This window comes from Ambystoma mexicanum, chromosome 3p (assembly GCF_040938575.1).
Source record: "Ambystoma mexicanum isolate Mex_15411 chromosome 3p, UKY_AmexF1_1, whole genome shotgun sequence".
NCBI lineage: Eukaryota > Metazoa > Chordata > Amphibia > Caudata > Ambystomatidae > Ambystoma > Ambystoma mexicanum.
The window spans coordinates 1,167,990,015-1,168,015,567 of record NC_090925.1 but is presented as its reverse complement, the minus strand read 5'-3'; the positions used below and the strand labels follow the sequence as shown (position 1 = coordinate 1,168,015,567).

Sequence of the window (25,553 nt, the reverse complement as noted above, 5' to 3'; positions counted from 1 at the left end):
AGTTATTGGATAGAGTGGCACAGAGTTTGTCGTGGTCGACTAAATTGAATGCCGCAGAAAGATCTAGCAGCATTAGAAGACAGAGTTTGCCTGCTTCCTTGGTAGCATCCATTTGGATTTTCATGTCGAGAAGTGCTGTTTCAGTGCTGTGGTTTTGGCGGAATCCCGATTGACGGGCACACAGCAGTTGGTGCTTTTCTAGGTGGTTTTGGATTTGGGTGTACGCTATTTTATCTATAATTTTCAATATGAATGGGGCTGTTGTTATTGGTCGGTAGTTTGTAGGGCTGGACGGGTCTAGTGTTGGTTTTTTCAAGAGAGGGATCACCCATGCTTTTTTGATGCTGGTGGGCACCGTGTTGGAGTTAAAGGAGGCATTGACGAATTAGGTGATAATGAGAGTTAATGTAGGGGCGCAGAGTTTGACTAGGTGGGGGATCTGTCTTCTTTACAATTGGATGCTTTTAGTTTGGCTATGGTGTTTTACACCTCTTTTTGTGAGGCGGGTGAAGTGGAAAGGATTGGCGTTTGGAGAATCCTCTAGGATGGTGGGTAGGCTTTTGCCTACTAGAAATGTTTTTGTTAGCAATTTTCTTTTGTAGAAGTAGTATTTTGGATGCTAGCGCAACTTGGATTGTGGTACACCACGTTTTGCTGGCAATAACGGGTGATGTATCTGGACCGGTATTTTCTAGTTCTCAGAGTATGGAGAACAGCGCCTTGGAGTTAGAAGAGGCATTGGTGATGCGTAGATTAAGGGCATTTGCTTTGTGGATAATTATGGCTGTTTTGTAGGTTTTATTGGCATCATTGAATGCCTTCGCCGAGTCTGGAGTATTGTTTTTTTTGTGGATGTGCTCTAATGATCTTTTGGTGCGTCTCAAGCAGACAAGTTCCTTGTTAAACCAAAAGCATGAGCGTTTATCTGTCCTCCGAGTTTTAGTTGTAGTAGGAGCTAGTAAGTCAATGGTGTTTGAGAGGCCTTTTTGGTAGCACTCTGCCAGGTAAGTAGGATTGTTGCTCTCTGGGGTAGTGGAGGCTAGTGCTTCTCTCAGGGCGGGGGAGAGGTTGTCAACAGAGAGTTTAATATATTTCTGGTTTCAAAAGGTATCAGGTCTTTTTTTTATCACTGTGGGGTCGACGGTCCTGATGTTAAGGGAGAATCTGATGATGTGGTGGTCGGACCAAATCGATGGGAAGGACAGAGTCAATGGATATTTGTGAGTTGAGAGCGAGGACCCAGTCCAGTATTCTACCTTTATCATGGGTGGGAGAATTGACCAATTGTAAAAAGCTCATATCTTGCATGGCTGTGTAGAATGCTGTGGCTGCATGATCTAGGGGGTCATTGTAACCTAGGTTAAAGTCTCCCAGTATGATGCATTTGGTATTAGGTTTGATGTAGGGGTGAGCAATGGTGGGATGTCTATGTCAGGGTGTGTGTTTTTGTTTGGTGATCTGTACACAACCAGGAGGTTGGTGGTGGTTATGGGATTGGAGATGTATTTGGCTAGGAGTTCATACCCCTGTGTTTCTTCAATGGGGTAGGCTCTGATTTGTAGCATAGATTTGACTATTAAGGCAACTCCGCCTCCTTGGGTATTGGACCCGTCAGTCCTAAGAATGGTAAATCCTGGAGGGATGGCGAGTGCTAGGAGTGGGCCTGAGGCAGAGTGTAACCAAGTTTCTGTGACCACTAGGATGTCAAGTTGTTGGTCAAAGATGAGGTTGTGAACTTCTATAGCATGCGCTCCGAGGAAACGTGCATTGATGAGTGCACCTTTGAGATTGGGAGTGGGGTCTAGGAGAGGTGTGTTACCTGGGCTTGGTTTAGGTGTCGGGGCTTTGGAGCTTCTGTGTGGTTTGGCTGGTGCTTTGGGTGAGCCTTTGTGTTGGAACAAGTTACTTACCTGTAACTGTTGTTCTCCAGCATGGGTCTGGCATGGATTCACATGCTCATGAATATTCCCCGTCGTCAGGCTGGGAATCCTCGGTAAAGAAAAAAACCAGTATCAGTTTCGTTTCTGATCTGTCTTTCGTAGTAACAACCAATCACTGGTCTCTGCGTCATACTGACCACAGCCAATGACTGCCCTCTACCTAAGCACCGCCTCTGGCAGCCATCTTCAGATTTGGAAGCACGTGAAGTGGCAGTATGACCAAGTGAAGAGCCGCAGAGGGGTAGGCGGGAGGGTTCGCATGTGAATCCATGCCAGACCCATGCTGGAGAACAACAGTTACAGGTAAGTAACTTGTTCCTTCTCCAGCATGGGGTCTGGCATGGATTCACATGCTCATGAATAAAGAATACATAGCAGTACACACATGCACAACCACGGGAGGTGGCAAAGGCTCAACATTAAGCATTACATCAAACTCAACATTAAGCATCTTACCTCCTCACCAGGCTCACCTCAGGCGAACAGGTTGCGCAGCACTGCTTGGCCGACCCTGGACTCCTCCCTGGAATCCCGATCGACGCAGTAGAATTTCGTGAAGGTGTGCGTCGACCTCCACGTAGCAGCCCTGCATATGTCCAGCAGGGGCACACCAGAAAGGAACGCCGTGGTAGCTGCGATCGCTCTGGTGGAATGGGCTCTCGGACGGCCAGGCAGCGGTCGGTTTGCCAACCGATGACAGTACATGATACAGCCGGAGAGCCATCTGGAAATGGAAGCCTTCGAGAGAGCCTTCCCCTGATTGACAGGTCCAAAGTTCACAAAGAGTTGTGACGTCTTCCGAAAACACTTCGTGCGGTCCACGTAGAACTTCAGCGCTCTAGCCACATCCAGCGAGTGCAAAGTCCTCTCAGCCGGCGACGAAGGCGACGGGAAGAACACAGGCAACACCAAGGGTTTGTTGAGATGGAAGTCCGACGGTATCTTGGGCATGAAGGAGGGGTGCGTCCTGAGCACTACCCTCGTGTCGTGAAAAGTCAAGTACGGGGCCTTGCAGGAAAGGGCCTGGATCTCTCCCACCTGTCGTGCGGAGGTGATGGCCACAAGAAACGCTGTTTTCCACGACAGAAACTTCAACGGGGCCGAGTGCAGAGGCTCGAACGGAGGTCCCATGAGCTTGGTCAGCACCACGTTGAGCTCCCACGCCGGGGCCGGCGCCTTCACCGGCGGGAACGATCTGAACAGTCCCTTCATGAACTCTTTCACCAGACGATGAGACCACAGGGACGCCCGGCTCGTGGTTCTGGTGTAACGGGAGATCGCAGCAAGATGAATCTTGATGGACGCGTGTGCCAGTCCAGCTTTGGCCAGCGTCAGCAGGTACGGCAGTACCTGGGGAGCCGTAATCCGTAGAGGGTTAATCTTCTGTGCGTGGCACCAGACAGAGAACCTCTTCCATTTGTGTCCGTAGCATTTAAGAGTCGAGGACGCCCTGGCCTTTGCAAGAACCTCTCTGCAGTCGGCCGGTATGTCGTATCCTCCAAACTCTAGCGCTGCAGGAGCCAGGCCTGCAAGTTCAGCGATTTCGGGTCGTGGTGGAGGATGGCGCCTCCTTCCCTGGAGAGTAGATCCGCGTCCACCGGCAGCTTGATTGGCGGGGACGCTGACAAGTCCAGAAGGTACGGGAACCATATCTGCCTCGGCCACGCAGGTGCGACGAGGATCATCCTGCACCGTGACCTCTTGAGCTGGTTGACGAGCCGGATTAGCAGTGGCAAAGGAGGGAACGCGTAGAGGAACAGGCCCTCCCAGGGGAACGAGAAAGCATCGCCCATGCTCCTCGCCTGGGGAAACCTGCTGGCGAACCTCCGGCACTTGGAGTTCGTCGCCGTCGCGAACAGGTCGATCTGGGGTGTGCCCCACCGTTGGAAGAGGCGATCCACTAGATCCTGCCGTAGTTCCCACTCGTGGCACGAGCGCAGCTCCCTGCTGAGTGAGTCGGCGATGGTGTTTTTATCCCTGCCAGATGAAACGGCACCAGAAACATCCTTTGGGCGACTGCCCAATGCCACAGGTCCTGCGCCTCCTTGGACAGTGCTGGGGACCTGGTTCCGCCCTGTTTCTTGATGTAAAACATGGTGGTGGTGTTGTCGGTGAAGATCCTCACCACCTTGCCCTTGAGGGACGGAAGGAAGGACCTGAGGGCCCAGAACACTGCATGGAGCTCCAGGACGTTGATATGGAGGGACTTCTCCGTCGGGAGCCAGAGGCCTCTCGCGTGCAGATTTTCGGTGTGCGCTCCCCACCCTTCCAGGGAGGCATCCGTGGTCACTGTCTCCTGGTGGTCTGGGGTCTGGAAGTCCATGCCCGCCGTCAGATGCGCGCGGGTGCCCCACCATCGGACCGCTCGGCGGAAACTCTCGTCGAGTGTGATCTTCTCCTCGAAGCCGCCCGTCGTTTGGATCCAGCGCGCGTCCAGGAACTCCTGCAACGGGCGCATCCGGAGCCTGCACATGGGAATGAGGTAGATGCAAGAAGACATCATTCCGAGGAGGGACTTGATGGACCTCACCTTGGCCGCGTCGGAAACTAACATCCGCTGTACCTTGCCCAGGATGGACCTGGTCCTTTCCTCCGACGGGGAGGCCAGAAGGGACACTGTGTCGAGCTTCGCTCCCAGAAACAGTGCGTTTTGCGCGGGTACCAGGTGGGACTTGGCGTAGTTCACGGAGAATCCCAGGTCCGTGAGAAGTTGGACGGTCCTTGCCGTGTGCTCCACGGCGAGCTCCCTCGTCTTGGCTCGGATGAGCCAGTCGTCCAGGTAGGGGTAGACGTGGATCCCCTCGCGGCGCAGTTGCGCCGCCACCGGTGCAAGGCACTTGGTAAATATCCTGGGTGCCGACCGTAGTCCGAAGGGGAGGGCTTTGAACTGGTAGTGACGCCCTTGGACCACAAACCTGAGGAATTTTCGGTGCCCCTTTAGGATGGGAATGTGGAAGTAGGCATCCTCCAAATCCAACGACGACAGGAAGTCTCCTTCCTCCAGCTGCCCCAGGACGTGCTGGAGGGTGACCATCCGGAACTTTTGCGCCTTGATGAACTTGTTCAGACGTCGCAGGTCTAGGATGGGGAGCCATCCTCCCGTCTTCTTCACGAGGAAGTATCTCGAGTAAACTCCGGAGCCCCGAAGCCTCTTTGGGACGAGTTCGATGACGCCCTTCCTGAGCATCGCCTTTACCTCCAGGAGAAGCTGAGGGACGTGAAGCTCTTTCCTGGCCACGGGGGGGGACGCGCGGGCACCTCCTTTGAAACTCGAGCGCGTGGCCCCGGGCTAAGGCGTCCAGCACCCAACGGTCGGTGGAGATGGACTCCCACACGCTGACGAAGCTTGCCAGCCGGCCTCCCACCGGGGTGCTTCGGTGGGGGCCCGACCCCACGGCCGGTTCAATCCTGTTTCAACGAGGCTTTGCCGCCTTGACCTCCTTGGCGACGACGGCGGGGTCCGCCAGACTTGCCTCGTCCTCTGTAGGCCTCCTGAGACGACGAGCGGGCCGCTTGACGGTAGGTGGAGAAACCGCCGCCGGAACCTTTGGAGGCGCCCTTGCCTCCGCTGCTCCGAAAGGGCGTCCGTCGTTGCTGCAGAACCCCAAGGGCCCGGGCCGTCTCAGTGTCCGCTTTAATGGCCTGAAGGGAATCGTCCACTGTTTTCTCAAACAGGTTGTTCCCATCGAACGGCATGCCCAGGACTCTGGTCTGTACGTCTTGACGGAAGTCCGTAGCCTTGAGCCATCCACGCCGCCTAAGGCACACGCCGTTGCCCAACTGGCGAAACCCAGTGCCGGCGATGTCCGTCGCAATAGTGATGGCGTCGTCCGACGCCACCTCGCCTTCCTGTAGGATCTCCAGGGCATCCGCCCTCTTGTCGTCCGGTAGGAAGTCCAGCAGGGGAGCCAGTTTGTACCATAGCTCCCTGTCGTAGCGGGCCACTTTAATCGTCGTCGCTGCAGACGAGATGACCCTGCGTCCCATAGCGTCCAATTTCTTTCCCTCGCCGTCCGATGGGGAAGTCGATGTGGAGGCCGCACCCCCCCCCCGCTTTTTTCCTGGCCGCCGCGGAGACGACGGAGTCCGGGGTAGGCTGCGCCCGGAGGCACAGGGGGGCCGCGTCCAGGACCCGGTACTTCTTCTCGTACCGGTCTCTTCTAGCTGGCGTCGTGGAAGGGTTCTTGAGGAGGGCGAGGCCCTCATCCCAAATGTCGTCCAGTAGAGGCACCGCGAGGACCGTCTTCCTCTTGGCCTCGCGCCGTTGATAAAGGAATCCTTCTTTTCTTCTCCTCAGGGCAGAGTTGGAAAAGCTCGGATGCCCTGGCGATCATGGAGTGGAACGATCCAATCTCGTCGGGCGGAGAATCCCTGGTGGGAGGTGACGACGGTAGATCCTCGTCGTATACCTCGTCGTCCGTACCCGTCGCTGCCGTGTCAGTCCCCGTATCATCCCCTCGGGTGGACGGGGAGGAGGACTGGAAGGGCGCGACGGCTGAAAAGGAGGTGGAGGGTGAATCCTTCTTTTCTTGGGCGGGGGAGCACCAGAAGGTCCCGGTTCAGGATCCCCTGACGGGAGAGGTTCCTCCGTCGGCAACGGTAGTCTCGTCCTTATCTCTGAACATAAGGACTGTATAGCCAACAAAATGGCCGCCGAGTTGTCTTGCGGCACTGGCAGAGGGGAATCCGACGGGCAATCAGGAGCCCCGTCGGCACCCTCGACGATGTCGTCGTCACCTGCGTCGGAAACCATCCCGACGGGCCGGTCTTCTTCCACGCCAAGGCCGTGGCTTAAGACCTCAATCAGCTCTTCCTCTGAGGTTGAGGCCGAATCTACAACAACGCCCTGCCCCCCCTTTTTCTTCCCCGCCGGGGGTTTCACGGGGGTCCCATCGATGGGCACAAAAGAGGACTCCCTCCGAGGTGGTAGGGAGACTGAGCCCCGAGGTCGCCACCACTGGTGTAGCCTCCACAGGCTGAGCCAGGGCCGCTGCGACAGTATCGATAGAGGGCTTGGCCGGATGGATTAAGGCCTTCACCACCTTAGGTGCGCTCACCGCCTTATCCTTGAGGGGGGGGGGGGGGGGGGGACACTGCCTCGCTCCCCCTCCGATGGGGCCTTCGAGCTCGACCGGGGCCTCTCCAGGAGCTTCGCCGGGTGCTCGCCCTTCCTCTTACCCGACCCAGAGCGTTGGCTCGTGGCTGAAGGTGCCGGGGAGGGTGCGCCCTGCCTGGCGCCCGTAGAGCCCGACCGTTCGGCGCTCCCGGTGCCAGCGGACTCGCGGTGCTTGGCCTTATGTTGGACCCCCGTCGCCGGGGCGTCCTCAAAGGTCTTAGAAGACCGCTCGTATTTCTTCCTCTTCTTCTCGCCTGACGGGCTCTTCCCTTCCAGCCAGTTGGCGAGACGTTGGTGGCGGTCCTTCATGGTCCGTTCCGACATATTGCCGCAAAACGCACAGTCCTTCTCCACGTGCGTCTTGTCCTCATGTAAGCAGTAGAGACAACAGGAGTGTTCGTCCTCCTTAAAGACGTTCTGCAGCTGGCATCCAGGGCAGATCCTGAACAGCTTTCCGGGCGTCCAGCTTCCCTTCTCCTGGGCCATGTCCGGGCCTGAGAAACTTCTGGAGTCCTCCAAAAGCGTAGCTCGACGAAATCTTCACCCTTGAGGGGCGCAGACGAATCCGACACGGGTCCCCGTTGATCGGATGGAGAGTCGGTGGAGCTTGAGGCTCTTTTGATCGAAAAAAACGAAGTTTTTGAGAAAAAAACGTGAAAAAAATAGCACTAACGCTCGAGAGCAATAGCACGAGGATCCCAACACATGAACGTGCGGTAAAAATCTGAAGATGGCTGCCAGAGGCGGTGCTTAGGTAGAGGGCAGTCATTGGCTGTGGTCAGTATGACGCAGAGACCAGTGATTGGTTGTTACTACGAAAGACAGATCAGAAACGAAACTGATACTGGTTTTTTCTTTACCGAGGATTCCCAGCCTGACGACGGGGAATATTCATGAGCATGTGAATCCATGCCAGACCCCATTGCTGGAGAAGGTGGGTATTTGATATGGTGTGTTTTGGATGGAATGGAGATTGGGGTAGGAGTGGTAGCCAGGTTGAGGGATTTTGTTCGGGACCTAAGTCTGTTGAATCTGCAGTTGCCCAGAACGGGTGTTCTATTGTTGGTGGTCCCTTCAGAGGGGGAGTGTTTATTGGTGATACGAGTGGAAGTGGGGATCTGCCCTGTGTTGGTAGAGACTTTGTTAGAGATATTGTTTTTTTTGTTCATGTGGGATGGGCAATGGAGCGGTGGTAGGCAAGAATGGTGTTGGGCAGGGCATACAGTGATGGCGCTGGCAACCAAGTCTGGATAGACCTTTGTCATGCTTGATGAAGGTCCCTTCTGTGCATGGTGTGGTATTGTGCATTATGCAGAATGGAAACATGATAGTTGACAGGAAGCCTAACATGGTAGGATTGGCTTGGGTTAATCAGGACAGAGGAGGGTTGGCACAAGGTCAAAGCTGCGGTGCAGCTTAGACTGTGGGACAACGGGCATAGGTCTGCATCGATATTTGTGGTGGGTGACCACTAGGATCACAACATGGGCAGAAAGCACAATATGGGCATACAGGTACAATATTCAAATAGCTAGGAGCGACAGTGAGCGCAGGTCTAGGGCGATATTTGAGGCAAATGCAACATGAGCATACAGGCACCATATAAAATAGATATTATGCAGCTTAGGCAAATAAATCAGTAGAATCAGAACAATATTTATGGCGGGAGACTGCTAGAATCATAACATGATCATACAGGCCCAATGTCAGGGTAGCATAAATGCAGCTTAGGGAATAGGTCAGTGGGAGCAAATATAAGGCAATGATTATGGCGGGAGACGGCTAGAAGCGCAACCCGCGCATAAGGGCACAATATCAAAGTAGCTTATGTGCGGCTTAGGCTGATAGATCAGTAGGATCAGATCTACAACAATATTTGTGGTGGGCGAACACTAGAAATGCGACATGATCATGCAGGCACAATATTTAAAAGCAGTTAAATTATAGCATAGGCTGATGGGCCAATGGGAGCAGAAATACAACAGTATTTGTGACGGTGGACAGCTAAAATCACAGCATAGCATACAGGCATAATATTGAAGTAGCTAAGAAGTGGCTTCATCTAATAGACCAGTGGGAGCAGGTCTGATGTGATCAATGTGGCGGGAGACCTCGTGTGACAGTCTGCAGTTAGGATGGTAGAAGGAGTGTCAAGCGTTGCTGTTGGCATCGTTGATTTTGGGCTAAGGTGTTAATTCGAGTGGCGGTATTGCCAAGTTATTGCCTATGTTATTGTTATGGGTAATTTTAACTGATCCTAGTTTCCTCTTGTCCTTCCCAGTGTCTGTTGGAAAGAGGGAGGGGGAGATGGGGTGAGATTGGAGATACCCCAAAAAGGCGGAGGGAGAGCAGGTTGGGGTGGTTTTGGGATTGGGGGAATACCATGTCTCGCCCTCGGGGATCCTCCTCCCAATCCCTCATGACCCTCCAATCAGGTGATCCTCCTTCGCTTGTCCACCCCCAGGGATGGGACCCAAAAGCGATAGCCCTTCCCTGGCCACCTAAATGGAAGATACCAGGGAAGTGGGTGGGCGAACCACAGGTTTCTCACATAGCGTAGGTGCAAGAAACAGGTTGACGTGTTGGCAGAGGGATAAATTCATGTCCAGTGGGCATCCAAGGTTTTTCACTGAGGTGGATGTTGTCGGGGGGGGGGGGGGCTAGGGAGTGAGGCTAGTGAATAGGTTGGGGAAGGAGCGCTTGATGAGATGCGCTTCAGCTTAATTTGATTTCATCAATAGAGAGCATTGTTGTTGAGCTGAATTTTCAAAACCAGTCCTGGATTTTTAGAACCAGTTCTGGGAGAGGGTTCCGAGAGGCCAACCTAGTCGGCAAAGCTTGGTCTAGCTAAACTCAAGCAAGTGAGCATGATCTAAGCAGTAAGGCAGTGTCACAGGGTCAGGAATGTAATTGTGTCAAGTGGGGATTGGGGCCCCTCTCCACCTGGCGCAGGAGACCTCTGGGGGGGGGGGGGTTTGCCAGAGCCAGTCCTGCCCAGTGAAGGGGTGTGGGATTCAGAAGAGTCCCAGTCTCTGTAGCCCCCTCCTGTATGTGCTGTATTATAAGTGGGAAGTGCAACATTTTATCACATACCTGCCATACAACATGCTGGTGAGAGTTATGGACCTGGGAGTTGTGCAACAGAACAGAAGTCCTTGCAGCGGAGGACAGAACATGCACCACAAACAACAGAAGCCATGGTGAGGACAAAGTCATAAGAACATTGCTCGCCCAGGACCGGTTTTAGGTAAGAATTGGTGTAGTCACACTGTGTGAGACTACACAACACTTATCTGCTTGGTTTTAGGTACCCAACCTTTTGGTATAGGTCTGTACTACACAAGTTGGTAGTGTGAATAAGCAGCATGTACTTCACCAAGTTACAACAGACAAACACATAACCCGGCACAACAGCACATAAGAATTTGCACCAACCTGAAAACTGCACTTAATCTCAGCGAACTTTGCAAAGCGAACTGAAGTTGACAACAGGACATCACAACTCTCAATTTCCTATTCCCGCTACACCCTACCAACCCCCCCACAGTCTGCCCCTTTTTTTCACACTCTCCCTTTCAGATCTGCCAGAGCACCTGGGGACCAATGCGGTGGTGACAGGGCGCGGTACAAATACTTTTAACATTAACATTTTACTTCACCCACCAAACAATTCACTTTTTGTGATTTTAGTAATAAGAGTGGAGGGGAGAGCCGGTCCAATCTTGAAATAGAAGTTGAAAAGTGAAAAAATATTCCATTGTATAGATAAAACCGGCAAACGTCTGACTGCCAATACTATGGTGGTAAACCAATAGCTTTTAATAAGCAATTGGTGGGATATCATTGAAACCAACAGGCTACTAAAAAAACAAAAACTAAAAAAAATTCCAAGATGGCGGAGCTACAGGGAGGACGTTTCGCCCCAAGCTCCCGCGCCGATTCACCTGATGAGTGCTAAAAACACTCAGAAGCAATAAAATCCCTGTCCCCGGGAACTGCTGAGTGGAGCGCGGGCATCCAGACGAAAGAGACTCTGCAAAAGCCTCTGTGCAGCCGGCGCACCGCGGCACGTAATTGAAAGCCCCGGGGCCCGCTACCGAGCGCTGAAGCGGCTGACGGAGCCATTGAGGAGCGCCAGGGACCTGAACGGCTCCACTGACCACTCTGCTCGCCTGCGCACCTCGGGGGTGGTCGGAGGGGACCTGGTCAATGGCTACAGGAGACCGGCAGTACCGGACCCTGAGGACCGCTGCGAGGAGACATCGCAGCGTACCCCCGAAAAACAGAGGGGCGGCCGCCGCCCGCGCCCCGTGCCTACCCTAGAGGAATTAGCGGCAGAGAGGCGCACCACCAAACGCCCGGACCAGAGGTACAGTGCAGAGGTGCTCCCAAACGCCAGGGGGCCTCAGAGCCCTCCCCACACACCGAGAGTCAAGGGCAAAGCCACCTGCCCCCTGGGACTCGAGTCAAGGCCTGCACAGAAGACAGGTCCCACAAAGTGCCTTCAAGACACGGCAGGCATCTGGTATCCTCCAGGCTAGAGGACTGAGCCCAGGCCAATGCTCCACAGCGAAGAACCAAGTAAGTGGGGAGGTGCGGGGGCTACAGAGACAACATAAGTGTGGGTAGAGCCCCTCTACACGCCCCTCTCCCACCGAGGTGACAACCCAGGGGGAAGACTTCCTATGGAGGATCAGGCCTGAGTGGGGGACCCGAGATCTCGCACCCCACCCCAACATCCAAGGACCATACCACCGGACAGCCTCGGACCCAACTGGAGGGACCGTGGGTGGCGGGCAACTACATGATCCTTTGCCGGGAACAGCAGCACTTAAAGCTAGTGCGCAGGAAGGATCAAATCAAGTGAACAACCGTCCCCATCATCTAGATCCTAGATAGCGCAGACCCCGTGAGACTGTCCTGCCCTTCCAGGGTGAATTACGGGGGTGCCAGTCACGATATCATCTGCAGCAGCTCCGCCATAACTGAGGGGTTTACTAGGCCACGCCATAATTGGTCGCCATAAAAGCGCCAACGGCACTACAGCACTGAGCAATCAATACCACCACCACCTCGGAAGCCCCCCCCACATTCCTCCTGGAACAAGTCCAAAGATACCCCAAACCCCTCCGAAATGGGTAAAAAGAATAAGGAAGGGATTCTTGTGCAAAACTGGGCCAGGGAGTTGGAGGAGCAGAGGTCTCGGGACCCCAAGGATGGGACCACTGAATCCACACCGGATACCAGCCACAGGAAATGTCTGTCACCCAGTCAATGCTAAAGGCTGTTTTGAGGGAAATTGTGGAAAAAAAAAATCACAGAGGCAGGACAGAAGCAAATGGAAGCGTCGACGGAAGACTTGGCTGAAGGCCTACACGAAATAAAAAGGTACCTCAACAAAATTGAAGAGAGGGTGGACACGAATGAGAGGACCATACAAGAGCTGACTGAAGAGACACGAAAGGCGGATACCCTTCTAGAAACCCTGGCTACAGCCACCCATAATCTTGAGTTGAGGGCAGAGGATTTGGAGAACAGGACCATAAGATCCAATATACGCATCCAATCCTTGCCAGAGACTGTGCAGGATCAAGATCTGGCCGAAACAATGAAAGAAATATTTGGTGACCTACTAGAAGAGGACCAGAACAAGGACATCAGGTTCGACAGGATACATAGGGTTGGGCCAAAGCGCAAGGAAGTGGGAGCGAGACCACAGGATGTCCTGGTGGCGTTACATAGCTACACTGAAAGAGGATGCTGCAAGCAGCCAGAAAAGCGGGCCAGATATCCCACAATGGCGCAGGCATCCAGTTGTACCAGGACCTGTCACAAACTACCCTGAACAGGAGAAGACGCATGGCCCCGATTCTGACACATCTGAGAGAAAACCAGGTGCGATACAGAAGGCTCTAACCGTTCACCCTCAGCTTTACATGGCAGGGGAAAAAACATAAAATTACGACATGCGAGCAAGGAGCAGCGCTACTCGGCCTAGAGGACGATACACCGCCGCCATGCGTGCCTCCAGCTGGTCGAGTGGTCACTCAAACCTTGGGAATGGACAGAAGCAGGCCCAAAGAAATCAAAAAAAGAGCGGAAACACCCTCTGCACGGATCTCAGCCCCAAGATCAACTACCAGATCAATGGGACCAACCGGGTAAGGAGGACATAAGCAGGTCAAGGAGCACGTCCCCCAACTATAAGACACCCCTGGGGAGGGCGTATACTTAAAAAATGTAAGTGCTTTAAGGAACAGAAGTTGCTGGAACCAACACAAGAGCGGGATGCCATGGGGAGGGGGAGGAGACCCAGCTTCTTGGAATGGGAAAGGGAATTCCGGCGTGGAGACAAACCGGGCAGTTATTAGGGTCCGTGATCCTGGGATTCTCAAACCAAGAGGGGCTGGGCGCCACCTGACGAGGGGAAGGCAAGGGGAGGGGGAGAAGGGAGAGGGGTTGGGGGGAGGGAGGAGAAGGCGATCTAGGAGCTAGCAACTGTCGAAAGGCATCTAAGGCCTGATACTACGCCCCGGTCATCGGAAATTCCAAGCTGCCTGTTAGGCAGAAACCTGTGCAGTTCCCTTAGGGACCACTGCAAAAGATTTAAGACTACAGGTGTTTGGCAGTAAACCCACTTGGCAGCAGTCTGTACCACACAGATTCCCTTGGTAGCTGTGGCTGAGCAGTCAGACTTCCCTCAAGAAGAGTTAGGCAGTATACAGAGTATACACAATAGGTACAGAGACATAGAAGTACAAAAAAAACACTGACCAGAGCTTTGGTGTAAAAGTATATAATTATTTAAAAACACACTTGTAAATCACACTAGCAAAAAAGAGGTAAGTAATTTCAGCACACAGTCACTATCATATATATACAACCCTATTCACTTACTAGACAAGTCTTCGTGAGAAACCCCACTTATTTTCAGACAGAGGTGAGTGCTTAACATAAGATGACACTCTAATAAGTTGTAAAGAAAGGGAGGGAAAAAGGCAAGAGTTAAAGAAGCACACAAGTTTCAATACTTTCTCAAAGAACCACAGTAAGGCAGGATAGGCAGAGTTCTACTGGAGAGCAAGGAAGTCAATTGCAAAGCCCACTCTTGGAGAGAGCAAGCAGAAGGGGTCCAGGTTCACCAGTGGGGTTATGCCCAAAGAGTCTTTGTAGATAGTTCGCACAAAAAGGATGAAATTAAAGTCAGGAAAAGTTAGCTAGGTTGTCCCAGGCCAGCCCAGGTTAGAAAGTCGAGGCTTTACTGTCACCCCGAAAGATCTGTCGCAAGGGAACCCAGGCGAGACACAGTACCTTAAGTGCGAAGGAAGCTCCAGCGGGGGCAGTTCCTGGCAGCAGGTGCAAGTCGGTGTTTCATCCAGAGGAAGAAGAGGTCTCGCCGTGGAGGAAAGATGAAGGTCGTTGCACTGCCAGGGAAGAAACCAGCCGCGGAGTTCTCCAGTTAAAAGGCACTAACCTTCTCTTCGCGGTAGTGGTAAACCGTGGTATTCCGGTTGTCGGGGTGCTTGGCACTGGCAAGGCGGCCACGAGATGCTCCAGGAAGGTGAAAAGAAGGCGAAACTGGTTATCCCCACCAGTCAAAGGAAGAAGACTCTCCGGACTAGAGATCTCCTCTGTCGTCGGGAAACGTGGTGAGACTGTTCAGCAGGGCTCCACCAGTGGTGTCGTCGTTGCAGGTCAGCTCAGCTTCTCCCTCCTCGGATTCTTAGGTCCTGTGCCGACTTCTGAAGTTCCAGTCCCCAAAGCCCTGCTTTTATGCAGCAAACCCCCATTCACTCAGCCTAGCCGTCAATCAAACATGCTAAGTGACTTGGGCCAATCACACAAGATTGCGACTTAAGTTACCAAGGTAACTCAGTCCAGGGTGCCTAAACCCCCTCCCACACCTCCTGTGGTACCCAGATAGAGTGGCACCACTTATGGAGGCTTCTGTGGAGAAGCCTGCCAAAAAGTGGAACAAAGGGCTCGACTCGACTCGACTCGGGTTGGAGTCACAGAAGAGAACACAAATGCCATTTTAGAATCGAGTTCTGGCAAAAAATACCAACCGGTGAATTAATATTAAATAAATAAACCGGCGGTATGTTCGAGGCTATAAGAATTAAATAATTAAAGTTGGTAGCCTCGAACAATGGGAAAATCCCATAGAGATATATTTGCGGTCGAATATAAAAAGTAGTATCCACTGCCACCAGCCAAAACTCTATCAGGGGGGACGGAGACGTGCACCCTCGAACAACAGACCCCAGGGCAATTGAATTGCCCCGACCAGTACGTCCACAATATGATAGTTTGTACCGGTTTCTGTTCATAATTTGGGACTAGTAAAGCCAATGGTGACTTTACATGCCCTGGGAGACAGTAGTCGGTCCCAGGGTATGGAGTCTATATTGGAGGGTCACTACGACACCCCTGGGTTACGGCACGGAGGGTGCTGTGTAACCCACATAAAAAAAACATGAGACCCTATGGAGTAAAAGACCCCATAGCCCATAAAACACATGGAAGTGAAAGGAACACCTCAAATCATGTCTAAGAGTGGGAGCAAAAGAATCTCACTCTTAGGAGAGAAAAAAATAAACCCCAAAAAATCCAGCAAAGCTGCTGGGGGACTCACTAGGTTTGGGAAATTAGCCATACAGAGAATTCTCCCTAACACTGCCTCAGTAGAATTAGGAGAGCTAAGTATTTCACGGCCTATTGCACTGGCTAATATGGAACAGCTAAATGTCTTGACCTTAAACGTCAACAGTTTAAACTCCCCAATCAAGAGAAAGAAAATTGAGAGATTCCTCTGCAAGGAAAATCCACACATAGCGACACTCCAGGAGACCCATATTCAAACCAGAGACCTGCACAGAATTAAGATTTGGGGATATAAAAGGTTGATTCAGGCCACACAACCCTGTAAGAAAGGGGGAGTAATAATTGCCCTGAAAGACGGATTAGAGATGGCAATCAAATCCACACAAAAAGGCAACCAGGGAAGATACCTGGCGGTGCTGCTCGAGGGTAGGGGGAGACACTCACAATAGCAACTATTTACGCACCTAACAATGGCCAAGACTCTTTTATTCAGAAGTCCCTCTCCCGGCTGGGCAACTTTGCCAGGGGCCGCATTATACTAACAGGGGATTTCAATATGGTATGGCACCTCTCGATAGATGGAAGCAGGGCCACATGGGAGCAACAAGGGGGGCCCTCCATGGATCTCAGAAGGAAAATGGGAGAACTGGCCCTAGTGGATACGTGGAGTGAGGTCAAGGGGGACGCTACAGGATACACATTTTATTCATATGCGCATAAATCCCACTGCCGCATAGACTATATATGGATGTCTGCCCATCTACTGGGCACCTTAACAGATATTAACCTGGGACCTATGACAATCTCAGACCATGCCCCTCTCATCCGGTCTATAGCTAGACCACGCAGACCAATGGGACTGTGGAGATGGCGGTTGCCGGCCCCGTTGTTCAAAGATAAAATACTAGCAAGGGAGATAGAACAGGAATTGGAGGACTTTGCGACCCATAATAAGTGGGAGGATACATCGCCCCAAGTGTTTTGGGACGCCATTAAAGCACGGTGAGGGGCAAGATTTTAGCAATCAAAGCAAGGAGAGAAAGGGAGGCGAGACTAGAGGAAGAAAAGCTGGGGCTTAAACTTAAAGAGGTGATGGAACGTATGGCCACGAAACATACAAGAGCCGCTGAGAAGGAGGTCCGTACACTCAGAGGCCATCGAATTCAGACCAGGACAGCGGAACAGAGTCTTCTGCGCTTGCGTCAAAGGTACTATGTCAAGGCCAACAGATCAGATCTCCTAGCGAAAATGCTATGAAAAGATAAGGATAGAAACATCCTGAGAATCAAAGGGGAGGGAAGCCGGACGTATACAAAAAAAAAAAATCAAGAGATACAAAAAGTTTTGCCGTTTTTATACCAATCTGTGCTCTTCTAGCAATCCTGACCCTGTAGCGCAAGAGTCCTGATGGGTACGTGGCCAAATTTTATAAACTTCATAAAGAATTCTTAATCCCACACTTAAGATTGTTTAATCAGGTAGGCCCCACCAAAGAATTGCCTAGGTCTATGGAAGAGGCAAAAGTGATCCTCATTCACAAAAAGGGGAAGGACCCAGAGATATGTGGTTCGTATCGCCCGATAGCGTTGATAAACGTAGACGCTAAAATTCATAGTACAGTCCTGGCATCCAGGTTAGATATGATCATGCCCAAGTTAGTAAAACCCGACCAAGCAGGATTCATCAAGGGTAGACAAACGGCAGAGAATGTACGTAGGATAGCCCACCTAATAGAAAAAGCGCAGCGGAAGGAGGTCCCGGCTCTGCTTCTAGCGATAGATGCCGAAAAGGCCTTAGATCGGGTGGAGTGGAGCTTCCTCTTTGCCACAATGGTTAAGATGGGGTTCGGACCCAAATATATGAATAGGATCAAAGCTAACTATCAAACCCAGATCCTTCGATTGACAGTTAACGGTCAGGTATCTGACCCGGTTAAGGTAGAGCGGGCACTAAACAGGGTGCCCTCTATCCCCGCTACTATATGCTTTGCACCTCGAACCATTCGTGGCGGCGGTGAGAGCGGCAGACTCCGTAATAGGCATACCATTCGGGGCTCAGGAACACAAGGTGGCTGCCTTTGCAGACGGTCTGCTTCTCACGCTGACATGTCCCGAGCAATCCTTGTGGGGGTGGGGGGGGTCTGCGAGGAGCTTACACAGTTTGGACAAGTAGCCAGGCTAAAAATTAATGCCAACAAATCCGAACTACTTAGCCTTAACCTGCCCATCCCCACCAAACAACTAATCAAATCCACACATGCCTTTAGATGGGCTAGTAATAAGATCAAATATCTGGGGGTATATTTAACCAAAACTATAGAAGAAATATACCAGGAAACTACCCGCCGTTACTGGAAAAGACTAAATCGAAGTTGATTGACTGGGGCCCGCTTGCTATCTCGTGGATGGGACGGGTAAACGTCTTAAAAATGGCGATACTGCCGCGACTGCTGTATCTATTCGCTGCCCTGCCGGTGGACGTAACGCGTGCCTTCTTTAGAGCCCTACAGAAGATTACTAATCGATTCATCTTGAAACAAACATCCAAGAATCTCTGCACCCCTAATGAGACCGCCAACCTCTCGAGGAGGTATGGGGGAGCCGGATTTCAGGGCATATTATATAGCGGCCCAAATCAGAATCCTTAGAGATTGGCAAAGAGACGACAGGGATAAAATATGGTGGGGGATGTATGGGGCGGTGGTGGCAGGACAATTAGAGGAAATGTTATGGAAACCAAGGCCAGACAGAACCCCCCCAAATGTATGCCAGTAAAATTACCTTGACGGTGGGACAGGCATGGGATGCCGCAGTGACATGGGCCCGTGTTACTACGTTCCCGTCCCAATACACAACACTATTTGAAAATCCCCAATTCACTCTGGGCTGCGGAAACTCGGCATTTGAGCGGTGGTATCAAGGTGGATGTCGAATGGTGCGAGACATGTTTGAAGGTAGCAAGGTTAAAGAATTTGAGCAATGCAAATTAGACTTTGGACTAGAGGAGAGACATAGGTATGGATACATCCAACTGCAGCACTGGTTATACCACCCGGAACTGAAAAAAGCAGGCTCGTGTTCCCCAACCCCCTTTGAAAAATATTTAGATACCCACTCCAGGGACAAAGGCCTGATGACCTCCATATATAAATATATCAAGGAAGGAGAAAATACACCAAACAGGGCCTATATGAGCAAGTGGGAGGCAGACATGGGCACGAACATAAGGGACCGGGAGTGGCAAAGGCTGTGGAGTCAAGATTCCTAAACTAACTAGATCTCTCCAAGTCCGGGAAGCATGGCTAAAAATAATGTTTCAATGGCACTTAACCCCGGTCAAACGCCATAAAACATACCCAAATTCCTCCCCAAAGTGCTGGAGAGATTGTGGAGGTGTCGGTACGTGGGCCAATATCTGGTGGGAATGCCCAAAGCTAGACACATATTGGAGATACATACATCAAGCTATAACAGAGGTCCTGGGGAAGGTGGGAGGGGAAAACCGGGGACTGGATATGCTATGCATGTACGAGACACTGGTCGAAATTCCTATGAAATCACTCCGTAAAGTATATGTAATAATGATTATGTCGGCAATGGTGTTGGCTCGTAGGTGGAAGTCGAAAACACCCCCCCCCCTCCAAGAACATGAGTGGATTGCCAAAATATGGTCAGTGGTAGCCATGGAATTGCTCACGCATTCAATACAGGGAGATCATTTGAAATTCACTACAGACTGGACCCACCCTCCTGGCATTCCTCGGAGGAGGGATGAATAGAACATGGTGCCCTAAGGCAGTGAACCTGCTGGGAATCATTGACCCGCAAGAGGAATCCGATCCAGGATAGGGAAAGGACGGAGACGAATGACTTGGCCAACGTGAAAAGTAATGAATGGACCAAGGCCCTAAGGTGGCATAATGGATACCATGCACAACGAGAAAGACAGTAAATCTGGCTCCAGGATCAGGGAGAGGGTGGGAGGGGCGGGGGGGGTGTCAGGAGGCGTTTGTCATCTTTATGTTGATTGTTTCGTTTTCTATAACAAAAATGCAAATAAACATATGTTGAAAAAAAAAACTAAAAAAAGAACAAAAATCACTTTCCAAGGTTTAATAAACCATTGGGAGTGCTCCCTGTTATTTGTGTAAATTCCCAAGCGCTTATTGTAGATCTCAATTTTTTCGATTTAGACTACATTTACTCCCTAACAGGAGAGATTCTCTATATACGCGATAAACTAAAGAGCAAACAAAATTGCTATTGCAAACGGCCAGAAATTATCCAAAAGCTAAATCATCTTCATGACACAGTGTCCTTTCTTGCATAATCTAAGGATAACAATGTTTAGGATTTTCGCAGATAAGGTGGAATGGTAGACGAGCTGTGAATTTTGGGACTGCCTGTCAAGCAGTAATGAAGTGCTTACGTTTTTACGTCAAATGTATTTGATTGGTATCAGGTGGTAATGAGCAATTCCTACTAGGCTAACTATGATTGTTTATACAATCAAATGTTAATTTTTTTATTTAAATAATTATAATACAAACATTTGAGAACAATATCAATTAAACAAAATACTGTGGATATACATATACATTTGTAAGAATTGTATGACTTGTGCAATAATTTATGTGGAATTGTAAGCTAAACAAGAATTGTTCTGTTAGGGTATAGAGATCTGTATAACGCATTTTTCTTTTTTGTGTAAGGTTTACATAAACCAATGTCACAATCAAATAAATAATGATGTTTAAGAGGCCAAGGATGACGGGAGTCTTCTGCACACTTGTAAATGTAAGTGCCTTTATTAGATGCGATTCCGGTAAGGCAGATAGGCAGACAAGTGGGAGCAGAGTTCCAGATAAGTTCATATCGACTGCCCGAACAGTACCATAGAAAACAGATATGAAGCACTCATAAGACGACTGAAGGCAAATCCCTGTTACGCTCACGCCAGAAAGAATACAACCATCTAGGGAAAAGGGCCAAGGAATTGCTTGCAAGGATAACAAGGTTTAATTGTACAAAAGGCAAAGGATTCAGCAAAGAACTCTGCTGCTCGAGAACGTTCCAACTCCAAAAATGATCATTAGTCATTATAAAAGTATCTGATAAGTAAGGGATACCTGGTATAGGTCTATGGACCTCCAGGTGAGTATACATAGCAAAAACAGAAAATGGACCAATAGAACAAAGATGACGAGATTCCAACTTAATTGTTAGATCTTAGCAATATACAATATTTATTTCACATATCCAATGCAATTTAAACATGCTAAAAAAAATTAAACATGCTCAAAAAGGCTCAACAAAAACACTTTTCCCATCATTCATGACTCACATATACCATCTTCATACAAACAAATATTCCACATACGAGTGTGTTGATATTCCCATAACATAATCCAAACGTATAAATGCAAATTCAAAACTTATATTTTTTTTATATGTACCCCTCTGTTTTTTACAGGGGTTATATGTCTGTCGATACATGTTTCAGTTGTAGTCCACTGTGGGCTGGAAATACCTTGCCCCAATATTCTAGCCAATGGGATGAGCCTCAAAATCTATAAAATGAGGTTCATAGACTAGTAACACTATTTTTCAAATGCCTGTCATCTTTAGTTATTTTAAAACATTTAATGTATGTTAACAGCAACATCTCCTTGTGTTGCTCATGTCAAACTCACCTCCACTGGGTTTCAGGGGACGGTGGCTTGATAGTGGAATGTATCCCTATTGTATATTCTGTGGCGTGGTGTAGTGCAGAACTGTATACACTCCTACAGAATAGAAACAAAATGCAAACACAATGGCTTGTTTTTAGAACCTTCAAATAGTCATATGATTACTGCTCCATAAACGAGTGAGCTGGCGTGATAGAGGCAGTAGGCCCGCCCGGCCGCCGCCACCCTCCTTCCCGTCCTTGTGGATCGTGTGCAAGGACTCCAGAAGAGGGATCGTCCTTCCTTCTCCTCCGTCATGGTTGGAGGGCGCTGAGAAGGCCTGATGGCCTTCCGGAAACTTCGAAGAAACTTGGACGATCTTCACCTTTGAGGGGCACTGAAATTTACCAACAAATGGATCCCCACAGTCGGCGAATGGAGAGAAGAGCACATGAGCTCTTTTGATACAAAAAAGAAACTTTTTTCATTGAAAAAAAGAAGATAAAAAACTTAGAAGTAGCGCACAGAGCAAAACTCAAGGACTCCCAACAATGAAGCGAGCGGTAACAATCTGAAGATTGCTGCCAGAGGAGGAGCTTAGGGAGAGGACCTTTATTGGCTGGGAGCAGTATGACCCAGAGGACAGCAATTGGTTTAGAGGAGAAATATAGGTAAGTGAAAAGTGAAACTTTCTTTCACCGAGGATTCCCGGGAATGTTCATGAGCATGTGAATTCATGCCGGACCGCATGCTGGAGAAGAGCACTGACTTGGCAAAGACCAGGTAGCATGGGAACAATTTGCAGGGAATAGAGACAGTCTGCACTATTCTAACTGGTACAACAGCCAAACCTGGCGAATTATAGCAAAGATATTCCTACAAGCTCTCCCCACAAAGAAAACAAGTCTTCTACCCAAAAGGTTGGTGCTAATGCTACTAAAGATGCAAACAAGATCAAGATGACAGATTGTACTGGAAATGTTCCCAATTCAAGCCCTGAATGTGTCCGATTGTACCACACTGTGCCAAATACAACCTATATCAATTTAAGGTTGCCCAGGAAATATGTGCCTATAGTGATTATTTTTAGTTTGGCCTATTAGGTGGCGCTTTAGAGCCATCTAGAAGCCAGAACTACTGCATTAGAGTACAGATGGGAAGAATTGTCATATGAGGAGGGACACACAGGTTGTAGGCGTTTGGTTATTTGCCCACCCATTGACAGTGATTGGCCATGCTAATCCTTATGGCCATTCCCACCCAGTTCACTCACAAAACACCTCCTCATGGGAACTCCTTGAGCATGCCAGTGCCCTCAATCCTCAAACTTTACCTGCCAGTGTTTTTTCAAAGCAGCCTCTTGAGAGTTAATGACTCAATTGGAGTTGTAAATGCGCAACTGGTGTAATAAAATGGCTTAAACTAGGTCTGCCGTCAGACACTCATTTATATGCACTTTGTGTGTCCATTACGGTAGTCGGGTTAAAAACAAGCACTGACAAAGCCAACAGTTTTACCTTGTTTATAAGTATTAGGCATTTCTCAGGTACTGCTATTAGATGCCCAGGTACTCGCATCATTTTACACCTGCTACCATTAATTGCCAGTTAATACCACTACAGCAGCACCAGGCAAGTGCCTTTCCCATGCCTACACAAAAGTGCAAACTGTTGGCATTGCAAATGCTTGTTAACGTTAACATGGAACTGTTTTAGATGTAGTAATCAAATATTGTCCTAGAACACTACAAATCAAATGCTTAGCCACAAAATAATTGAATGTGGTCTGCATGAAAAATAAAGTCACCTTTTTAAACTAGGCCAAGATCCTGACTTTTACCAGAGTGAACAGGTCAATGGAATTACAAATTACCAACTATTCAGTTGATTAATGTAATCTTTAACGGAATCCGTCAAATGGACATTTCAGGACCTGAAATCATCAATATTAAATCAGGGCTAGTACTGCCGATAAAATTTGCAATCCTAGGTTGGTTGGGGCGGGAACATTTTTAAAGTTTAGGTTATGTCAATTACCAATTAAATGTTAAGTAAAAAGTGTATATCGTAACAAAACATAACTAAATGAAGAAGTTTAGCGTACAGAAGAATTGTTAAGCAAGCATTTCAGTTCTGGCTAATCTCCTTCAGAAAAAAGGAAATGGAAATCCAAGATGCTGCCAATTTCTCCATTTGGTCATCATCAAGGCTTACTTACTAATGCATTTCAATTTCACCCTGTTATTACAAAAAGTAGTGAAAATGCGTATTGACACAATTATTTGAGAATGTTCAATTTTTGGATGCTTCGGCCAGACCTACTCCATCACGTACTCCGTAATCCCCTGCAGCCATACTTTCTCTACCCTGCAAATCAATACATAAAGGCCTGGTATTGTACATTCTAATTCCAAGGTATGTATAAGTGCTTAATTAGGGCTTCTGTAAAATACAAATTCTAGGATCAGGCATACTTAAGAATATGAAAAAATTGACTGGGTATGCCACCAGTCCTCAAACAAATGCTTGAATTTGTAGGTGTTAGTTTAAATATTGTAAGGGAGACCAGATGTTTAAAAGGAACTTACAAATAAATGCTTTTCAAACAAAGTTGCTCAATAGAAGTTACAAATTAACAATACAAAAAATTTAACAAAACATACAAAAAAGTATTCTTACACTTTCATCTTTTTCTTTCTCTTTCTCTTTGTCTTTCACTTCATCTTTATCATCTTTCTTTTTGTCCTTGGATGCTTCCACACCATCTGTTTTCTCCTTAGATTTTGATCTGAAAGTACATAAGCACAGAGTGAGCAAAGCTCAATTGATCCTGAATTCAACCATTTGAAATGTGAGAAGAGAACAAGACAAAAAGCTACAAATTAAAATATTTAGTCGGTTGTGACACGGCAAACGTGGTAAATCTATTCAGCAACGGTGGCAAATACCTAGGCTAGTGACGGTTAGGGAGTTTCACAAAAGTCTCCCTTAGGTAGGATTTTAGTAGACTCGCACTTGGGACACAGGGCTACAACCCAACTCTTGGTATATGCCAGAACCACACAAGTGTTGTTGGTAGTAATGGCTGAGCAGCCAGGCTTATTTTAGGAGGGAGAAAGGGATGTAGACAGAACAAAAACTTAAAGCATACACATAGGCCAAGGCCAAAGAAACACTAACACTAAACGTTATATGCAAAATAATGATTTATTCATTAAACATACGAAGGAAAATATATTTCTCCAGTAAGGTAAGTGCTAGACATTCAGTAATGCAATGAAAAACCAATGGATAATGTAGTAAATAAAATGCAACTGTTGTAAAGCTTTTCAGAATAGCAATCGGCAATAAACGTACAAGTAAAATCACTTTTGTAATAAACTTGTAATACTTTTGTTTCAAGAAAGAAGATTGTGAAACAACACCAACACAAGGTAAGTTACTTTGCAATTCTTTTACAGAGGTCTTAAGCTTTAGTAGTCCATCCCCATCTAGTTATGAAGTCTTTCAGGGTCCGATTGGAGGGCAAAAAGACAAGGGACACGCTGTAGAAAGTCATGAGTTGCTGTGGAAATCGTCTGTAGCAAGTAACAGCTTGTGGGCAAAAGGGTTGAGGGACTTCGGAGAAGACTCCCTGAGGGCGCACAGGCATTCGGCTTGAGTGAATGTGTATGGGCGAACTCTCAAACACACGAATCAGCACTCCAAAAATACACAAGCAGCAACGCAACTCTAGGTAAGGTCTACCAGGCGTCTCTCAGTGCCATGCATGTAAAGAGGATGCAGCACGACACCCCCACCATGCAGCAGCTCTGGTAACCAGATTCTTGGTCAGGCAGATGAAAGGAGGGTCACTGGAGTGGATCGCACAGCAGCAGTCGAATGGAGAGGGTCTCGGCACGGAGCTCTCATTCTTGGTTCGGTGGATTTGGGGCCCTTTTCAGAGCTCCAGTGAAAAACGGTTACTGCCCTGTTGATTTGTCTAGCTTTCTCGGTCCAGCACTCAGATGAGGGTACTCTAAGGAGTGGAATCTTGCATCTTCAGGTCCAGAAGGAGTCCACCACAGTTTTTGGGTAGATTTGTTCTTCGCAAGTTGATGCACTGCACATTGGCCACAGGTCCCACGGTATTGGCAGTTTGCAGTCGGTGGAGCTCACAGCACGTTGTGTTATGGCTCAAACTGCAAGTTGTCTTCAGAATGATTGGTCCCACTAGTCTAAGGGAG

General features: G+C 49.1%; 1 protein-coding gene across 3 annotated transcripts in view; it reads right to left on the bottom strand.

The window, feature by feature from the left end:
- Positions 1-25,553, bottom strand: part of DDX46 (DEAD-box helicase 46) — a 1,330,317-nt gene that overhangs the window by 1,084,326 nt on the left and 220,438 nt on the right. For all 3 annotated transcript variants that reach the window (XM_069652574.1, XM_069652572.1, XM_069652573.1), the window contains exon 4: positions 24,007-24,115. In XM_069652574.1, coding sequence (XP_069508675.1) covers positions 24,007-24,115 — 109 coding nt within the window. The remainder of the gene's footprint in view (positions 1-24,006; positions 24,116-25,553) is intronic.